At 39.6% G+C, this 21,040-nt stretch overlaps 1 protein-coding gene across 4 annotated transcripts in view; it reads left to right on the forward strand.

The window, feature by feature from the left end:
• map4l (microtubule associated protein 4 like) overlaps nt 1–21,040 on the forward strand; it is a 28,265-nt gene extending 7,225 nt beyond the window's left edge. Inside the window, exons 3-17 of one of the 4 annotated variants that reach the window (XM_079453211.1) lie at nt 57–167; nt 250–327; nt 420–605; nt 2,204–3,142; nt 10,362–10,750; nt 11,028–11,225; nt 12,115–12,241; nt 12,324–12,383; nt 12,996–13,252; nt 13,946–13,999; nt 15,711–15,803; nt 15,976–16,057; nt 16,155–16,261; nt 17,219–17,405; nt 18,327–21,040. In XM_079453211.1, coding sequence (XP_079309337.1) covers nt 57–167; nt 250–327; nt 420–605; nt 2,204–3,142; nt 10,362–10,750; nt 11,028–11,225; nt 12,115–12,241; nt 12,324–12,383; nt 12,996–13,252; nt 13,946–13,999; nt 15,711–15,803; nt 15,976–16,057; nt 16,155–16,261; nt 17,219–17,405; nt 18,327–18,331 — 2,873 coding nt within the window. In that variant the 3' untranslated portion in view covers nt 18,332–21,040. The remainder of the gene's footprint in view (nt 1–56; nt 168–249; nt 328–419; nt 606–2,203; nt 3,143–10,361; nt 10,751–11,027; nt 11,226–12,114; nt 12,242–12,323; nt 12,384–12,995; nt 13,253–13,945; nt 14,000–15,710; nt 15,804–15,975; nt 16,058–16,154; nt 16,262–17,218; nt 17,406–18,326) is intronic. The other 3 variants (XM_079453212.1, XM_079453213.1, XM_079453214.1) reach the window with 3 other exon arrangements.

A 21,040-nucleotide genomic window follows, 5' to 3' on the forward strand; every position in this document is an offset into this window, starting at 1 on the left:
TGTATATAACAGTGTTTGAACAGTTTAACATGCAGTGTCATTTGATCTGTTCTTAGTGCCTGGGTTCATGTCTGGAGGACAAACTAGGGGTCTACGTCAAGACCCTCAGGGAGAGATCCGCCCCAGTTCGCCTGGACAGTATGGCTACAAGAATGACTTTCCGTCAGGTGGGATTATTGCATACATAAATTTACACATGTCAGCCTCGTTGTGTCAATCTTCTACTAGTCCCAACCTTTTCAATTTCAGGCCCAACATCAATGATTGGAATGGGACACCAACAGATGGGATCTACGATGATGGATAACAGCATGGACTCCTTTCTGGGTACAGACAGAAGTTTGATCTTGTTGTCTTCAGTACATCTCCTCAGGCTGTTAAGTTTTGATGCAGTACGTCTCTGCTACTTTGTGTTTTAGGGTTTTCCCAGCCTGGGATGAATATGGGTATGAAAATGAATGTTGGCATGGCCCCTTTCCAGAGCTCCAAATCCCCAAGCGTGAGCGACCCTCAGAAGACTTCGCCCTTGTTTGCCAATGAACCGCCCAAACCAGCTCAGATAACTTCTAATCCAAGTCCTCGTTACAGCCAGGAGAATTCTGCAGGTAAAGTCTATCACCACTTAAGGCACTTCACTGCAGGATAGAACAGGTAAGCCAGATATTAATACAGATAACTCCTAAACCTCTCATGATTCTGATGGATTACTTTGTCTGAGAATGTTTCTGTAATATCATGTCATCTCGCAGTGTCTGGTCTGAGCATGGATGCTTCATCAATAGCTATCATAACAGAAATATTTCATATATTTTATGGCCTTCAAGTTGCCTCCGATAAAGAGAATAGTAGGAGTAATTGTTGAGCTGTCATATATCTGAGTATGAGTACACAGCCGTGGAAAAATGTAAGAGGCCATTTGGTCAAATGGTCATTTTATTAGTATTTCTAGATGTACTGTATTGTGGTCGTTCCAGTCCAGTGTCGGTTGAATTTCTACATAAACAAACCTCAGGAGTGACATAAAGTCATCCGACAGCAATGTGAAAGACTGATATCATGACGAGACACATGAAAACCGTGATAAAAATCCAGGTTATCACATATTTTTCTTTCTGTTGTTTTATCAGATACAGTAGTAAAATTACTAAAGTATATTTAATATTGGATGTCAAATCCAGTAATTGTCAAATATACATGACATTTGTGAACACAGCTGGTCTTTAGATCTGTCAGACTGAATCAAGGCTCTTCTGAATCTTCAGGTGTGCATTATAGCATAAGACTTTTTAAAGATTCATTCTCTCGGCCTCACTGTAATATTTCTTTCTGATTGATGGCCATGCAACTAGAATAGTAATGTGTCTTCTGGCCCAGAGCCAGAGTTCAGTTTAAAAAGATATTTCACATTTAGACCTCATATCTGAAATATAGATGTTGCTGCAACTGGAACTTCCTCGAAGATACTAGAGCATCCATTGCATTAAAACATGATTTTTAGATTACAAAAGAATGTCTTGTTTTTATCTCTTGATATGCTTTGAATGAGCTTTAGTCTTGATAAACATGTTTCTTTAGCAGTAAGGCCTTTTACATTTACATTTATGTATTTGGGAGATGCTTTTATCCAAAGCAACTTAGATTGCATTGTACTATACATTCTGACTATCACCTGAGATCGAACCCATGACCTTAGCGTTGGTAGCTCAATGCTATAACCACTGAGCCACATGAAAGCAAACAACTTTGACTTCAGTGTTTACATTTATGTCATATGTTATCTTGTAATAGACTTTATACCTTTTTCCTCAATGCTGGAAATGGTACAGTGTATTCCACATCCGTTGGTATCCTGAGTCTGCCTTTTATTTCTCCACAAGTTAAAAAATTTATTCAGTGTGAAAAAGTGAGTTTTGTCAGTCATCATATCATTACGCCTACGCCCTAGTGTAACTAAACATATGATGCAAGTGATCAGTGGTTTATAAGTAGATCATCTAATGTCTATTCGGACTCGCTTGTTAGCTGTTAATGCTAGCTCACACTTCTACGACAAACACCAACTTATTGAGAGTTTTATTGAATTGGTGTGTTAATGCTGTTGGTGTTTGTTGTGCAGCGTGAATTAGCCATTATGAGTTGGAGAAGCTTTGTTGTTTTGTATAGTAAGGTCAGTGACACCTCCTCTTCCTCTCTGTACACAAAGAAGTTTGGGGAAATCCACGGACAGGTGAGGAAATGCTCACTACAGAGCACTTCCATGCCCTCAGCAAGGCCGAACAGAGTTCCACCGATCCCTTGGGTTCCCAGAGTCAAGATGCAGCTTCAGGGGAGGAGAAATCTATCGAGGTTGAAACCGAGCAGCAGCAAAAGCGAAAAAAGAAGAAACGCAAGAATAGGGAAGAAATGTATGACCTTCTGCACAGCCTCGGTTCCCCTGATTCTGAAGACACTCCATCGGAAAGCTCCAACCACGGCTGTCCCTCACCCCCCATCAGGGAGGGAGAGATTTGGGAAAGCGAGATTCAAGAGAGAGGGGGTGGATGCATCAAGGCCAAGAAGGGCAAGAGCAGGATGAGGCTTCCCGAAGAGTGGGGTGCTCCTTTAAGAAATAGCGACGTATCTGGGTCATCTCACCCGAATACCTCTAGCATAATGGACTTTAGCGGCCCTAATTTGGGTGATTCCAAGACGTCTTTCACACCTGACACCCAAGCAAGCAAACCCCAATCAACTGGTCATGTAGATAACACCACTCATGTAGATAATACATTTAAATCTAAATTAGCACTAGCTGGATTTAACCATTCCGACCAGTCACCCATTGGGTCAACCATCACCCTTAGCCCAACACACACCGTCATGTTGCTTGACTCAGTGCTACAGGAACAGACCCCAGATGCTAGCCCCCAGAACACGCCCATGAAAACTCCTTTCCCTCACATTACTGCCCTCGAGTCTGGTACTGGTCCATCCGCTGGCCCACCGAACATTGGCACAGGCAGTCCTGCCTCACAGAGCACACCCGCCGCTAGTCACTTCTCCCCAAGCACTGCCCTAAACTTAAACCCAGTGGCACGGCCTTTCGTCCCCTCCCTCACAGAGCATCAGGAGCCCCCGCTGGCACAGCCCCCCCTACTGGAAGGTTGGTGATATGAAGACTGTATGGAGATGATTTAGATAATGCATGGCTCAATGAAGTGGGCCGCCTCTGCCTAGCTCTCTCTGTAGCAAATGATAATGTAGCAAGATGCTAATTACGCTAGTTACACTAATTTTGCGCTAATTTTACGCCTTCTTTCTTTCTATCAATTTTTGTGTCAGAACTCTATAGCTTGGACCTCTGCTGCATGTAATCCATTCTTGTAACTAAGATGACTTTATATTTCAGTGCAGCCATAACACACTGATCGCTTTGCATCGTGTCAGCTGATTAACTGTTACTCTTTAGTGTCAATATTTTCATCCTCTGGATTTCAGTAGGATTTCTCTGGGTCATCCCTCCAACTGTCTTTTAAAGCTGTGTGGCTCTAGTCAATTGTCTATGTCAGACATTCGCTAATCGTCCTGTGGGTGGACTGCTTTCTCAACGTCACACCTTGCCATCATATGCTATTTGAAGCTTTAGTCTATTTTGCTGCTTTAGTCCTGTATAGAACTGTCAGTTTTGTAACAATGTATTTTTTAAATATAGGTCACTTTTGAAATTGATGCTATTAGATTTAACTCTTTATCCTTAAAACATATTTTTCAGCCCCTAAAATTGCTAATTGTTAATGTTGTTATTTTCTTCTTTCCCCTATTTTGATCACTGTTTAAACCACACTGGACATTAACCAGGTAAGAAAACGCCTCATTATTTAACTTTGAAGTGTGGGAAAATGCTCTGCCTGTGTATTATCTGCTTGTTAAGGCTGATGTCACACACACCCATTTCCAGGTCCAGACATTTTAACAGATGCAAAAAAAAGTAAATACTAAGATTACTGTAAAATTAACACGGGGAGTCAGCATTAATGCTTCTCATTTACTTTGAATGGATGTTCATTGTGGCAGAAGTTGAAAATTTCTCAACTTTTCAAGCACCAATGCAGGCGTCAGCCGGTCAGATCGCCCTATGCCAATAACCTAGTGCAGGCGTTTGTGTTGTTGCGGCCCAGTGTTTGGCTGTTATCACTATGGTTTGATGCTGACGCATCGTGTAAATGTACAGTAATCTAAGATTAAAATAGGACCTTCATACGACAAAATCATTTTGATATATTTAAAACACATCACAAAACAAATAATCAAAAACTGTATGCAGAGTTTAACATTTAATTTTTTCTTTCCTGTTTGGGAAGGTGTATTTTTAGTTGGCAGTTTTTATGGGTAGTGTTTTTGTGGCTTTACTTTTCTTTCTTCTCTCTCATGTCTCTCTCGCTCTCTCTCTCTCACACACACTACATTTACTCTCATCTCTACCATCCTCTTGCAGCAGCTAATGTAAAATTGATGGCTGGGCCATTCATCATTATATAAGCCATGAAGAGTTGTTCTTTTTATAGCAAGTGATCAGGTTATGTTCATCAGTCAGGCAGGGATACTGAGGGATAGAGAACTCTGGGTGGTATATGTGGATGAAAAGCAAACACAGAAATCCCTGATGATGACACCGCAAATGACGTAACGAGTAAGAGCTCTACATTAAGCTGTACAGGTTTATTAATCAAGCTAAAATATTGGGTTCCTTAAATATTATTGCATGCTGTACTTTATGAGTAATGCCTGCCTGCTGTTTGGTATCCGGTAATGTGTTTAAAAATAATTTGGACACTTTTGAACTTGACGTTGACCTGTTTAAAAATTTAGTGATGCGTTTGTGGGTTGAAGGCAAAATTGTAGCTGTCAAATGTATTTTTACAGATTCTTTGACACCACACCAGGCCGTCCCCTGGATTGCTTTTATTACGTGCAGAAATAGAAGACGCTGATTTTGGCTCTTTATATCTCCTCCTACTCGCGTCAGACTTTCTCTCCTCGTCCTTTCCTTGCCCTTGCTCGCTCACTTCCTCTCCCTCCCCTCGGGTGGTTTCAACCACACAGAGCCCTAAAATCAGCAGCTGCATTGACGAATAGACTGTTGCCATGGATATGGGAGGTGGTTTCCGTGGTGATGTAGCAAATTGGACCTGCCAAATCACAAGCTAAGATTTGTACCAGAAATAGAAACACAGTGACATTTCTTCCCTATTTCAATGAGCATCCGTGTTCTCTGCCACACTAAATACATGAATGTTTTATGGATTGTATTTTAATCATAAACTTTAGTAAATAGAAAAAATAAACCAGTGACAAAAGCTCAGAACATTTACCAGTTTTCACAATTTCAAACCAAGATAAAAATGTGCCATAGAAGTGAAATGGCTGCTAATTGAAGTGGCATCTTACTACTGTCTATATTCTAAATGTTCCTAGTTTGAAAATCTTCTTATTATTGAATTATATGATTTGGTGAAATCAAATGTGTTGATATGTAAATGTACACAGTATACTACGTCTGTAAATGTATTATACTGCAGCAACACTGATTCAGGAGATTCTGGCACATTTTAGTACTGGGCAAGATAAACATGGCTAATTTTTATCTGTCACCGGCAACTGATGTAATGTGGTTTATCTGTTCTAGTTTCACTTCAGTTAAGGTATCGGAGTCAGACTCCAGATGAGTTGTGATCTCACGCCCTCCTGATCAAGTATAAATAGGCAGATGTGGTGGGAGTCAGAACAGTAATCTACTAATAGAGAATTTGAGTTTCCTTGTGTATTGAAGACCACTGGACAAACCCAAACGTAGGGTTATAAATTACCCTACACTGTGTTGTTTTAACATGAATGCTGGGTTGTTTAAATCTCTTATTTTAACCCAAAAGTTGAGTTTGTCTATATTTAACCCGATGGGTTGAAATAACCCAACATTTTTAGAGTGTATAGAACATTTCTGTTGTGGACCGATATTTGTATTGCAGTGCATATGTAACTCATCATATTTAGGTTTAAGGGTTTTCTTGTTCATTAACAATTTGGGGCTTAACAATACATATAGCCTAATGTCCTGGGACCAATGTCAAAAAGATAATGCAACAAAACTGGCACTTGCCTTAAAGGCATAGCCCACCCAAAAAATTAAATTCATTCCAAAAGTCATGATGTCTTTCAGAACTTAAATGACTTTTTCTTATGTGGAACAAAAACTAAGTTATTTTGAGAAATGTCTCAATTGGAAGTCAAAAGGAATTGAAGACAATGGGGACCGATGTTGATTGGTTTCAAACATTCCATTGAAATATACTCTTGTGTTCTGTAGAATAAAGAAAGTCTTACAGGTTTGGAATGACATGAGGGTGAGTAAATGATGACAGAAGTTTCATTTTCAAGTATAGTATTTCTTTAATGGGGCTAATAGTTTGTTGACACTACTTTATAGTTCGTAGGGTAGTAGGTTTCCATGGCATAACGGCATAAAGAAATACCAGTTCACGGAATGAAACCACAACCATTTTTTTCCCGTAAACATATACCTATAAACTTTTAAATTCTGAATATTTTCATTCATATATTTTCAGTGGCTGTAGATATTTGTGCTGTGTACGTGGCCCGTTATCTCATTATCATAATTACTTGGGAAATTCTAGAGAAAATCACCATATATGCAGACTGTTATGAAATAACGGTTACTGAGAACTTTGCACCAGAGGAATAGTTTTGACTATCACTAATGGCCATTGATGTGGTGTTTGGGAATGGGGAGGGGTTTGGCCGGATAAAGGTGCGTGCTTACGTTTGCTTGAAAATTCTGAATGCAGAATGAGACATGTTTGTGTGAGTGAGAGGGATATTTATAAACACGTGGAGCTAGAGGGGCCAATAAGCATGTAGCTTTTGCGATCATGTGATCAAAGACTTGGAACGTGTGGATAGAATTAGGGTGAGAGAGGAAGACAGTGAGAGAGCGAACGAGAGAAAGGAGGGGGGGTTTGTGAGAGAAGCAGAGTCATCCCAGCCTCACTGCTGAGAAGAGGTTTAGACACCAGCGTTACAGATTAACTCACCACACTCAGTCGGAACCCGGAAGATCAATTAAATAATTGCTGTTTACTGAGGGATAGACGCCTTAACAAAGGACTAACACATAAGACAAGAACGGTAAGGATGTCATCTCAGCGCTCAGAGTACAGAGATCTGTGCTCCATGCCACCCTCCATGCCAGGCCTGGCATCATCAACCGCTGCCCAGGGATGGAACTGGCAGCAGGGGAAGGCAGACGGTTTGCAGTCCTCCAAGCTCTTGGAAGACGACAAGCAGGGCAGGTCAGCAGCCCTTAATCAGGGGTCCGATCAGTGGATTACCAGTCACCAGAACAACAAGAGTGGGGCGAATTTGGGGAGTACGGCAGAAAGCCCCGGAAGCCTCTCATCATCTCCATCACCTCTCATGTCTCCAGGAAAACATGTTGCCACCAATGCGATGACTCCTAGATCCAATGGGTCATCCTTAACGGGTTCAGACCTGCGCAAACCAGACAGCTGTCAGGCTCCGCCTCCCATCATCTCTAAGACAGACATTGCACCGTATTATTGCGCGATTGCCGTGGTCAATGACAGCTACGTAGACAGTACGTTTGAGAGTAAAATGGGGACACACCCGTCAGTGGGGATGTTCCCCATCCAACACAACAGAGTGGTCCAGCGCACAATGTCGGACACTTCGCACCTGAAAGTACCTGCTAGTCTCCAGCTGCCTGATAAATATCCCGGCAAGGACGTACCACCTCTTCAGGCTGCTGTTAAATACTTCACAGTGGATGACACACAGAGCATCCCACCATCCACAAATATCCCATCAGCCCCTCTTACCAAGAAAGAACAGCCTGGTGGAGTACCACAGAGTCATGAAAGGAACCAACTACAACCACAGCCATTGGTGAAGACTGTTTCTTCCCCTGCCTTCAGTGACGTTCAACCTAAAGATACCTGTAATGGTAGGTGAGAACAGCTGCTGTTAAGCTTGTGGTGGATCTGTAGTGTATGTGGATAAAGATTGGTTGTATAGTGTGACAGTGATTACCGTTACGTGTTTCAAATCTCTCCACGTGAATTTTTTTGTGGCATACCCTTGGTAGTGGGGACCCTTGGTAGTCAGCAGAGCAGTCAGAATGAAATCAAATAAAGCAAATAGAGAGCCGCTCAATTTTGATTTAATACAATGCGTTTTTTGCTTAGTTCTGATCTTAGTGTGTTGGTAATATTGGCGAAATGAGCATCTTGCAATGCATTCTTGTTAAGTTTATTTATATATGCCTTGTGTATTTCAGACACTCAAATCATTCTTCACAAACATGAAAGTTAGTTTTACTGTTCTGACTTTTTCCTCAACACCACAGCAGATGGTACATTGTTTCGGTCCAGTGAATGTGTGTGTGTGTGTTAACACTCTAAATGAAAATAAATTGCCAGATACTGTCCAGAGGAAGAGATACAAATACAGTATGAGAGTATGAGAGACATATTGTATTTTGTGTGTGTGGGCCCATACGAGGAACACACAAATATACCAGTGCGTGACGTTAGAACATGGTTTGCCATTGCTATATTGAGATATATACCGCTGATGTGCTTCTAGAACCTCGTATTAACTATTATACTAAGTCACGCACTAAAAAGAATTAAAAAGGGCTTGTCAACTTTGACAACACAGCATTTTACTATTTAAAGGTCCTATGTGTCATTTTTTGTAGGATCTATTGACAGAAATGCAATATAATATACATAACTATGCCTTCAGAGATTAATAAAGACCTTACATAATTACATTTTATGTTATGCTACTTCTATCTACATATACACAGTGGGTCCCCTTATATGGAATTCACCATTTTTTGATTTAACCTTTATTTGACCAGGAGAATCCCATTGAGATTAAGAACGTCTTTTGCAAGAGTGACCTGGCCAAGACAGGCAGCAGCATATAAAAAAGAAAACAAAAAAACTAAACATAGGTACAGACAAATAACATAGAAAACTAAAACTAACACTGTTGTCTACAGTATCCCTAAACGGACAAACTGCTGTACAGAGTGCGTTAAAAAAATATGTGATCTCCTTCAGCAAAGAAGCGAAAACACCACAACGTCTTTGTCCTGTGAGAGCCACCCTTGTGAGCCAAAAGGGAAGTGAGCGGTGGAGTGAGCCGTTTGTTGCAATTCGCAACCTCCCCTCTAAATGCAGCTAAATTTCATATACTGGACCTTTAAAAAGTACAGTTGTACTTGACAATGAATTTAGACATCTGAGGTTTCAAAAGGAAAGTAACAATATGCTGAATATCAACATCAATGTATCTGTAATGTAGCTGTGTGCGAAGTTTCAAACATTCTAAGAGATAAACCTTGAAGATTTCTTTAAAAATGCTATTTTTCAGATCAGCCTCATTATAAATAACAATAATATATATTTTGCTGTGACAGGGTAATACATTATACTGAAAGTTTGTGACATTGTGTCTGGCCTGTGGCATCTTTCAGTCTCATTGTTTTGTCTCTGGAACAGTGTGCTCTTTCTTTCTGTATCACAGTCTCTTTGTTGCTTTTCCTCTGTCTCTCTGTCACAGTTTTTGGTGTCCCGCTGGCTATTGATTTTTCACTTTGTGGGGAGAATGGTGCCAGGTTACATAAGGCATCCAGGCTGACAATGTGCTTTTCTGTCTGTCCGCTCAAGGCACTGTCACTTTCGCTGCCCTCTTCCATGACCTGTCAAGCTCCTCTCATTTAGCATATTCTGTGGTCATGAGTCATCGGAATCATGCTGTATTATTAATATACAATTGAATGTACTTTTCTTTTTACCTATGGATATTAAATTAAATGTAGCTAGTAAAATGTGCACAATAAATAAAAGTGGTGTGTATTCCTAATAAATGAAGGCCAACTCATCCAATAAATATTTTGAGTAAAAATGGGGAAGATTTGAACCTTATAAAAGTATAGTACTAGTGTTTTTACACTTGAAGTAGACTATTTTATCCAAAAAGGCTTGCAGTTATTTCAGTTTGTGGATTCAATGGAAATTCTACCTATGGCCGTGCACTACTTGTTGAGCTACATGACATTTAAGACCCAAAACAAATTTATGTTTTTTCTTAAATTTTATATATGATTTCATTCATTTTAGGCAGAGTAAATGATGATGTACTAATTTGTGAAAAGAACATTTTCTTGGTCATCACTGACTAAATTGTTTGGTATGTTGCTATTTTAATTGTTGAGGAAAAGGTTAGTTTTAGTAAAACAGACCATGCTTCTAAATTGCATCTTTGTCTTTTAAAAGTGAAAGAAGACAAGACAGCTGAGGAGAAAATGGCAAAGGTTGACAACATTATTGAGAAGCAAGATAAGCCCGAGAAGATGGATCAGCTGGAGAAGAACAATGAGAGCACAAAGAAAACAGACAATGTGGAAAAAACTCAGAAGAGTGAGCAGATCATCAAAGACGAGAAGAAAGCCCAGAAAGAGGAGAAACAGGATAAGGCTGAGAAAAACGAGAAGGTAGACAAACCTGAAAAGACAAACAAGGAGAAGGAGGAAAAGAAGAAGAATGGAGAAAAGGTGGACAAGACAGCCAAAACTGAGAAGAACGTCACAGCTTCTAAAGGACCTGCCAAGTCCCCAACAGCTAATGGAAGCAAGGAGGGGACCAGCCCTGACAGTAAAGCTAAGGTATGTTTGGAAATACAACATTTCAACATTCCGAGGCATTTCAACATTCATCCAGTTGGCATTTATGATTTAAAACTGCAACATTTGAGAGTGTGTGTGAGTGCATGTGTGCGTTTGTGTGCCTGTGATGACATTTTCCATCTTAACACCAATTACTCAAACTTAGTTTTTTCATAGTTTATAGACAGTTTTAACCATCACTGCTGGCTTGCTTTTATCATGCTGCCATGTTGCATATCGTTTTTATTATTTTGCTTTTTTGTAAATACATGCACAGCCTTTGGTTGGGTCAACCAAACAGAGCTCAGCAAGACCAAACTCGCTGTCCACTGGAGACAGTGCTGGTGCAACCAAACGCATCTCACCCACAACCAACTCTGCTGTTAAAAAAAGTCCTGTGCCCAAGGCAACCACCCCCACTACTGGCACCAAGAAACCCCCCACCTCCACATCTAATGTAGAAACTAAGGCCAAGGTAGGTTACCCTCCATATCTGTGTAAGGGACATCATTTTCCATATTCTCGGGTGCCCTTCTCATCCTTTTAAGTCAGCCCGTGACATGCATTCAAGTTGTCAACTCAAATTCATCTCACAGGCAAAATCGCAGAAGAGGCATGTTTTAAGGCCAGTGTAAAACAAAAGATGCAGTTAGTTCTGGCCTTTTTTCAAGGACAGATCTGTGCTGTGATATTAAACAACGAAATTATAATAATATATTTTTCAGGTTCAAATTGCTTTTTGTCTAACATTTATTCATGCCCTTACAAAATGAAAAGGTGTGGGAATGTTTAGAAAATATAATGCAATGTATAATACATTTACGTATTTTGGAACCAAAGGCTTATATATTTCAATATATGAAAAGCTTCAAATCCTTTTTTATTTTTCAATATATTGTAAATTGATTAACAATGTAGTATTCTATATTTTTAAAAACATCTGAAAAAAATCTTCTTTGCGTAAAGGTGAAATCTGTGGAATTCATTCAAATTCGTTCTCAGTTTTTATCTAGTGCCTTTTTCGCTGTGTACTGTGTATAAGCATTAATACCACTGTGCATGTAACTCGTGTGATCTTACCTCTATGTACCTACAGTACTTATTATTCCTCCTTATTATTTTCTTGGTAAAGACTAGAAGGGATACAGCTACCTCCACTGGGCATGTGCACTTCAATAGCACATCATTTTGTCATTCTAAACAACAGTTAATTACAAAGGTTAAGGTTAGGTTTAGGGTTGGGTTAGGTGTAGGCATTAGCTAATGTAAATTATTGTAGTTTTATGTTGAAATTTTGCATCAATTCCAGCCGTAGCTGTATCCCTTCTAGCCACAACATATTTTGTTTCCAAAAAATTTCTCAGTCTGCTGAAAGTGGCACAGCAACCCAGCGTCGCCCTCCAGTGGCAAAGGCTAAAGCTGCATCTGGCTCCAGCTCTAAAAGCGGCACCTGCGCCCCAGCATCAACCCCCCCTGCTCGACGCTCTTCTGGTGAGTAACTCTGTGATCTCAGCATTGGGTTACACTAATGCTTATATCTGCACAATTCCAAAATTATTCTGTGTTTTCACAGCTTCAAAGAATGAAATCCAGGCAGGAGAGGTAAAAAAAACAAGTACAAAGACAACACCAGGTAAGAGTCAAAGCCATGTTAGAATATTAGAAACCTTTTACCTGTTATTGCAATATTGTTATTGAACATCTGTATGTATATGAGAGAAACATAGCAGTCATAGCAGAAAGCTAAACAATTGTAGTATGTTTTCAATATACAACAAAGACGTCAGCAGACATGCATATGTGCAAATAGTGGTGCTTTCCAGTCTATAGCTGTTACTGACTGCTAATTTTAAGGAGGCTTTAAAGAGCCGGATGAGACCGTTGCCTCTTCAGTTTCCTGAAATCACAGCAGTTTTTAGCTAATGCACTGACTAGAGCATTTGGTAGTCATCAAATCTAAAGCTGCTGACATACTCATGTTTAGGGATAGACTTACTCAGAAAGCCCTCATACCATCACATTGACTTTCACGGCCCGTCTCATCCTTCTTCCCCATCTCTCTGTACACAGTGGCCAGGAACTTTATCATTTAAACATTCATGAGGTCAACAGTAACACAACTTGCCTATCTGTCACCACTCATTTATATCATTATTGTTGTTGTGTTGTTTACTGCTGCAGTCAGCAAGAAAACCATCTTCACCAGTTTTAGTTGTGATGGTTTACTTTGTTTGGTTTATCGCAGCCAAAACAACGCCGAAGTCAGCCCGCACACCAACGTCTGCTAACGGCACCAACACAGAGGCTACCAATGGGACCCCTCGTCCCTCCCGCATCACCAAACCTCCCGTGCCCAAGCAGACTCCCTTGGAGAGGAAGCCCCCTGTGCCTCGAGCCCCCCGGAATGTCCGTCCCACCAATGCACCCATGCCCGATTTTAAAAACGTTCGCTCTAAGATCGGTTCCACAGATAACATGAAATACCAGCCTGGTGGGGGCAAGGTGAGTTGTCTAACATATAAAGCTTGTTCAGAAACATTTGCACATATATGTATGCAAGGAATGTAATAATCTGGGCACATTTAGAAAAATACATTATTGGATGCAATGTGTGGCAACATATTATCACAAACTGCACTTCTTCTGCCATTTAACACATTCTGTTACAGAATAACCAACGTATATTAGAAAAGTTTTTTCCTAAATGAGATAACGCTCATGTTATTACAATTAATATCAATCAAACTGCAGTTGGTTTATTTTTTAAGCCATAATGACTCAAAATATCAAAATACAGCTAACTAACACAATAAAAACATGATAACATAATAAAAAACATGATGAAGTTATCTCTTTTTGGAAATAAACTCTTAATTTGCTTCTCATATGTGTGTTGCATACATGATTATCACTGCTGGTCAATGTATGTTATAATTCATCGAATTAATGGATACAAGCCTTCCACCGCAATGTTCTGTGATCGACAGCCACCTGCCTCAACAGAAAACAAAGCCTTTATTGCATTAGGTGCAATGTAATCTCAGCATACTCACAACACATCTATGATGTTGTATTCGGTGTGGTAGCTCCTATACCTGCCTTTCTTCACCCCCTCCCCTGCTGGGACCTCCGGCCCTGGACTGTCTGTACCCCCTCGCTGAACTGCACTGACTAAAGGGGTGCTTGTCTCCTCAGGTCTCTGCAGCCCAGGGCAAGACCGATGCTCTGCCAAAGACCAACCAGGGCAAAGTGAGTCCCTCCTAATGACATCTCCCTGACTCACTGCCTCAGTATCACACTCTTTCCTGCTCTTTCTCTAGACCATCAAACCGTAAAAACTGAGCCTGTTTAACCACAGAACCACTAAACATTCTCACAGGGACAGAATTTGTGTGTTGAGTTAAGCAAGGTTTTCAAAGTAATGAGGACTTTGGTTAATAGGATTTAATAGAAATGAAATCCAAAGAAACCAATTTCTATTAAGACGATGCTGTTCTGTCTCTATGAAGTTGTGCCACTCTTTATTGAATATTTGTGAAGTCTGCATTACCATTGCTATCAGTTTAATGTCTTTTTGATGTATGTTTAAGCCTACAGCTTTGCACTAACCACAGAGCTTTCACAGCATGTTGTAACACATGCCGTTTGTTCGGAAGAACATTTGCTCTTGCTTTTTAAGGAAAAGGTCTCCTTTTCCACTGCACATACAGCATACGTGCTATATGTCACCTTTCTTGCTTCTGTTCACACAAGAGACTGTGGCTACTCTTGGACGATCTTGTTTTCAAAAATACGTTCTGACTCAAACATACTGGATCGGTTAAAGTTGACCTTATATCACCAATGTTCTTTGTGGCACAATTTGGATTTTACTTGTGTTGACGTATAAATACAGTTTGGCCATTTTATAACCAAGAAAATCATGAAATTATGAAAGGAGGAAAATCTAAATGAAGATAAAATAAACAAATGTTTTCAGGTTCCAAGACCACCTACAGCCTCCTGTTCTTACACAATGTTGGGTGTGTGTTTTAAGAGTGTGCTTTTGTATATGTATCTATTACTCTATCATCTCTTTATATTGTTCCATAGATATTAAAGGTTCAGTGTGTAGTTTTGTGGAGGATCAATTGAAAGAAATGCAGTATAATATACATAACTATGTGTTCAGTTGTGTATTACGAAGACTACCATAATGAAGCGTTATGTTTTAATGATCTTCATTCACCATGTTGTCCTAAAAGGACAAACTGCTCTATAGTGTGTGTTTCGTAAATAAGTTTGGCAAAAATGTGACGACATCTAAGTGTTGTGTCAGCCGCCATAGTGCTTCGAAAGGGCGGGGCAGCCATTGCTTGCAATTCACAACCTGACCACTAGATGTAGATAAATGTCATACACTGGACCTTTAACCAACAGTGCTTTGCATGTTAATTATTACGTAAACTTTGGTGCTAATAACGTTTCTTTGCCGCTTAATGTTAAACAGTTTAATCATGGAGCACAAATCATCATGGTCATGTTTTTCGTTTTATTTCAGGAAATTCTGCAGGTTTTAGGCACAGCTTTAAACTACAGTACACCCATATCTCTGTAATGTGTTTGTGCCCATGTGCAGCAGGTCAAAATGAAATCCAGCTTGACTACAGCCCCTCAAGGGTTTTACCTGTCTCTGAAATAAACACCATAAAGTGGGCAATAAAAAACACTCTGACTCAGACACAGTGTTCCGGACTCGGTCCCAACAAATATATGAGTCATGCAAACAAATACTTCTCCAGGCATCTACATGCATCTATTCTTCCACAAAGAATCTTCACTCATTAACATAATCCTGAAGGATCAAACACTATCGCACATGAACATGATGGTTTTTCATGTTCTGTTTTCTGTATCAGTCTGCTTTGCATGCTTACCGATGACATAACCTTTGACCCTTTGTCCTCTGTGATGTGTTCAGGTTCAGATAGTCCACAAAAAGCTGGACTTCAGCCATGTCACCTCCCGATGTGGCTCCAAGGACAATATCAAACATGTCCCTGGGGGAGGGAATGTAAGTGTACGCTTCAGTGTCATATTGCACCATTTTCTGCTACAGAGATATACAAGCGTTAACATTTCCACTTTAGCATCTCCCTCAGTCATCTAATGACAAGCCACAGATCATCACAGAAACTCGAGTTTGTTTGACGTATCTGATATTAGCTCTGTGGTCTCATCACCAGGTTCAAATTTTAAAGAAAAAGGTTGACTTGAGCAAAGTGACCTCAAAATGTGGATCCAAGGAAAACATAAAACACAAGCCAGGTATGAGACCAATGAATCAGTACATTGCTGTATATTACTGTGAATGCAATCTCGCATATAGAAGATATCCATGTGAATGATGATTGACCTCCATCAGGGGGTGGTGATGTGAAGATTGAATCCCAGAAGATCAACATCAATGCCAAGGCTAAAGTGGGATCACTGGAAAATGTAGGCCACGAACCAGGCGGTGGAAGTATTAAGGTTGTATTCTGACTTTGGACTGACTGCATTGCATGTTAGAAAAAAATCCATGTTTGATCTCCTATATTCTTTGGGTTGTAAATCAAAACATGCTGGACAAGAATGCTGCGTTGTTCTAACCCATTGTTGGGTCAAATATAAACAACAAACATTTTCTGGGTTAATTTAACCCATCGGTTAGATTTTTCCCTTTTTGACCCGTTGCTAAAATAACATACCATTTTTACAGGGTATTTTTTCTTAAGGGATTCATTAAAAAAAACATTTCTGCGTTTGGACTTGAGAACTGTAAAAGATCATGCGGCTTGCATAGGTTTTGTATGCATCCACACAAGGTACGTTTGGTAGTGGTAGTGCTCCAGTATTTGCTACAGACCCTAACCCTAAACATGTCCATTGTAAACATCCATATAAGCAAAGAGCAGGACAATCTGTAAGGACTCAACCCCCTCAGCATTTGGAAATATGCCTGGGGTTGTGGCACCTCACAGCACTTCCCACAAAAGTACACTAACTCCTTCAGTCTTGTTATTGTGTGCATGCATTATATTTTCTACTTTTTAAACCTTGCATAAGTTTAAACGTATGTGTTTTTGCATGGTCTTTTAATATATTAAAAGAATAGTTCAACTAAGGTGAGCCAAATGCATGCTTTAAAGTGCAAAATTCCCGTAGTAGTCATACTTAAGAATATGCTTTTTTGAAATCCTAGCTTTAAATAGGGTTGTATCAAAACAGTACATTTTTGCAAATGTATGACGCACTGTATATGCACAAAATATACACCTATAAACTTATTCAACATGTGTACTGTAAAAAAGGAATTCACGTCTTTTTGCTAACCCTTGACGCCACTCTTAAGGATTGACACAGTGGTTTTTGTGTTTCTTGTACCCTTGCACTTCTGCCTCCAGCACCCCTCTTTTTTGACACCTTGCATTTGAAATGTGTTTCCAGGCTGAGGGGGTTCAGCAGAAATCTGAGGGAAGTCCATCTCCTCCTGCTGTCTCACCACTCTCTCAGGTAGGCAGTGGGGCAAAGGAGAACGGGCTGAAAGAGAGCTCTCCTACTCCTGCTCCCGCACCCTCTTTGGGAGACGGGTCCCGGGACTCCCAAGTCCTGGACAAACGAATCCCGGGGACAAGTAAGTGCAAACTAGGCACATTTAGACTTTATACAGCTGCAGAAAAAATAAAGAGACCACTCCAATTCTGTCTTAAATCAGCATTTCTGCATGTATTGTGTTAGTTACAGTCCGTTGTTTGTTGAATTTCAATAGAAACAGACCTCAGGAATGACATAAAGTTACCCAACAGCAATGTGAAATACTGAGAGTAACATTAGACTTATTCCATGGTACATTCATTTTTGAACGGATCCTAAAACACATGTAAAGCACTGTGTTGTTTTAAGGGATAGTTCACCCATAAATGCTTGTCATCATTTACTTCCCCTCAGGTTGTTGGAAATCTGTATACATTTTGAAGAATGTTAGAAAGAAACAGTTATGGGGCACCTTTGACTGAGAATTGCTAACATTCTTCCAAATATTTTTCTCTGTGTTCATCAGAACAACGTCATTGATACAGATATGAAAATACATGAGGGCAAGTACTTTTTTGGGTGAACTGTTCCTTTAAACATGAACTTGTTTTCTGTGCATAGTACAAGATCTGTAAACATTGCATCTTTTTGTCATTTTCAGGTTTTAAATTTCTGCAAATAGATTCAAAGATTTTTTTTTATTTTATGTAGAAATTAAAATAAATGTTGTCGCTAGTTGACAAAATAAAACAAAAATGATCATTCTACTTAAACTTATACGTAGAAATAGTAATTTCAGAAAAACTGAGAATAATTTATTTTTTGGGCTCTTCTTTTCCGCTGGGGTTGTATGTGCCACCTCATATGTGGAAGGCCTGAGATATATGTGTTGAGAAATGTATTGTAGTGTACAAATGAGTTTAGTTCCATCTAACCTTTTACTTTTCCTATTCCCCATTACTTCTTTTGTTGTTTTTCAATCTGTTGTTTTTAAAGTATTTTATCATTTCTTCGCCCCCAGATTGAGTCTTACAAGCTGAACTTTCGCGAGAAAGCACGAGCTCGCACGGACCACGGCGCAAAAATCATCTCCTGGTCCCCCCTGAGTGGCAGCCACCCTTACCCACATCGCAGCACCACTCTCAGTGTTTCTCTGGGGTCCGCCATGTCCTCACACTCAACCCAGCTTGTTCCATTCACTCAACCATGAGACAGGTGCAAACCTGTACACTAGCAGGAGAGGGACTGTCCCTAAACCTGTCCCTTTAAAATCTGATTTGTCATTATCTTAATCATTAGCTTCGTCTCTCTTACAGTTTTACTTTGTTTTCCTCCTGGGCGAGCACCCAATGAGATCGCGTGAGAAGGTACAAGGCTCTGTCTTACTTTACAGAGCACCTGTTTGAGGCTGAATCTAGATTTGAGAAGATAGTTTGGAGATCACATCAAAAGGCCGGTGTCAAGCCAGCTCCTGATGTAACTTTGTTAGGACCACACCAGAGTATTTCTTTCTAGTCTACTAGACAGTGTTTTCCCTGACACGTACCTAGAGTACATTTTAAAGCGACACCCTCTTATCTTGTTTTGTTTGGCAGTAGACGTCCTCCAATGGGAACCCCAGAATTCACACGAGATGTAGCTTAGTACATCGTATTATGGCAGTTAAGCTCCTTGTATTGTTTGTATGTGTGGCCGTCTTCATGCCTAGTGAAATGAATCAGCCACCATCCACTCCCTTTGCTTCACTTTCTGTCCTCCTCACCCAAACGGTAAACCCTGCCCCAGTATTTAAAACAGCACTTAGTCATTTTAAACGTATAGGGTGTTTAAACAATAGCATATTTACATCTTCAATAATTTTTCTGTAACGTGTTTGCGTAAAATACTGTAAAAAATAGCTGCATCATGATGTCTAACCATCTGACCCACATCTTCCTCTCTTTCCATTTCAAATCTTCTTGTGAGCTGATAGGACACAACATCCACTTGCATAGCAAACATATACAGCAGCATGATACAGTAAGAGGAGAAGGCAACAGCACACAAACTCGACAGACAGGATGGAAAGATGTTGAGAGAGGAATAAAGACAGAGATGGAAGGTGCGGTACTGTAACACACAACATTAGAAACAAAGTTAGTACCTCAAATCAAGACAGTAGAACACTTGCACTGAACGAATGAACTGGTGTAGGGGATACGGTATAAAAATACTATAACGGTAGCAGAATCCCTATTGTTGCGGCAATTGATGGATTGTTGTATAGAAATGACCATTTAATTATTCATGGATTAAAAATAATTTCTGGTTTTAATACAAAGTGATGTTAACATAAATTATAGATTTTTTTTATTCACACCTGTCTGCGCGTTGCTGCTTCTGTTACACGTTTAAAGGTTTTAAGGTGAATTTGTGAATTTGAGTTTGGCACTTTATTGGTAGTTCTGTTACTCTAGATATGCATAAAGCCTGCGGAAAATATAAGCAAAATGCTGTTGTTGGTCATAAGGTTTTGTTTGTATACAGGGTTTGGTTCAACTTAACATTGTGAAATATTCTAAATGTATCTTTCGTGGTATTTTGACAGTGATGTCATAGTATACATAGTAGACATCAAAGAAAATCCAAGACACCCACCAGGAAGTATTATATTATGCAAACATCCTATAAAATAATAAACTGTTAAGCATTAAAAATGCACTTTATGATTAGGTTTTATACTGCAGAGGGAATTGACTGATAGAGCACATTTTGCTAAATTTGTTCCCCTGAAAAATGAAAATGCCCCGGCAACTCAAATGTGCAAGACATGTACCTATTATAGAGTAGTCAGTAAATACATTATGTATGAGTGTGTTTAGTGTAAAAAAATCCTGCTTGACCAAATGGTCCTGTCTCTACTTAAAGTACCTTGTGATTGTGTTGTACTCTTGATACGGTAGTCATAACATTTCATGCTCTGTTTTGTCCATCAGTCATTTCCATTAAGAATGAACATTAACACGTTACTAAACTTCCCACATCCCGGTACAAATACGCTTAAAGCAGCTTTGTAAATACACGTTCCACTGTTTATTTCACACTGGGGGAAGACACTTTATTTGGTTGTATAAAGAAGCAAAGTTAGGATTTTGTGTATTATTTTAATCGTAAGTGAGTCTGCCTTTTTACAAAGGGCTGGCAAATAGAATGTTTTTAAAATATAACGTATCCAGGAAGAAAAATTATATTTATTATGCGTGCAACTTTTTTCCTTGTCGTCACTAAATGTCATGTAATGAATAGGAGGAGGAGTGTGATCGATTTTGACTGAGGAAAGAAAAGCCTAATAGACCCTGAAGATTCATGAATGTCCTTTGGTGCAGATGTAGCACAGCATTCTGGTAATGCAACTGGCCTGGGACAAGAGGGGGACAGGTCGGGAGGTTAGAGGTGATCAGTAAGAATGGGTACAATGATTCCTCCCACACCTGACACATAGACCCTGAATGTTGTTTGTTCGCACATCTGTACGAGACTTACTGTGACTAGGAGGATAATTGGCATGTTTTAAAGAGTAGATTAAAAGTTTAGGCAGTAAAAGAGCCCTCTAGTGTGTCTGGTAGGAATTACAATGTGTGTACATGCAGTGAACAGTGGACTATTGACAGTAGTCTAAACTGAGATGTATTTTTTGGTATGAAAGAGATATTCATTGTTATTAATTGTTAACTAGTGATGTGAATATTTAATCAT

The sequence above is a fragment of the Barbatula barbatula genome (genome assembly GCF_947034865.1).
Source record: "Barbatula barbatula genome assembly, chromosome: 3".
Lineage (NCBI taxonomy): Eukaryota > Metazoa > Chordata > Actinopteri > Cypriniformes > Nemacheilidae > Barbatula > Barbatula barbatula.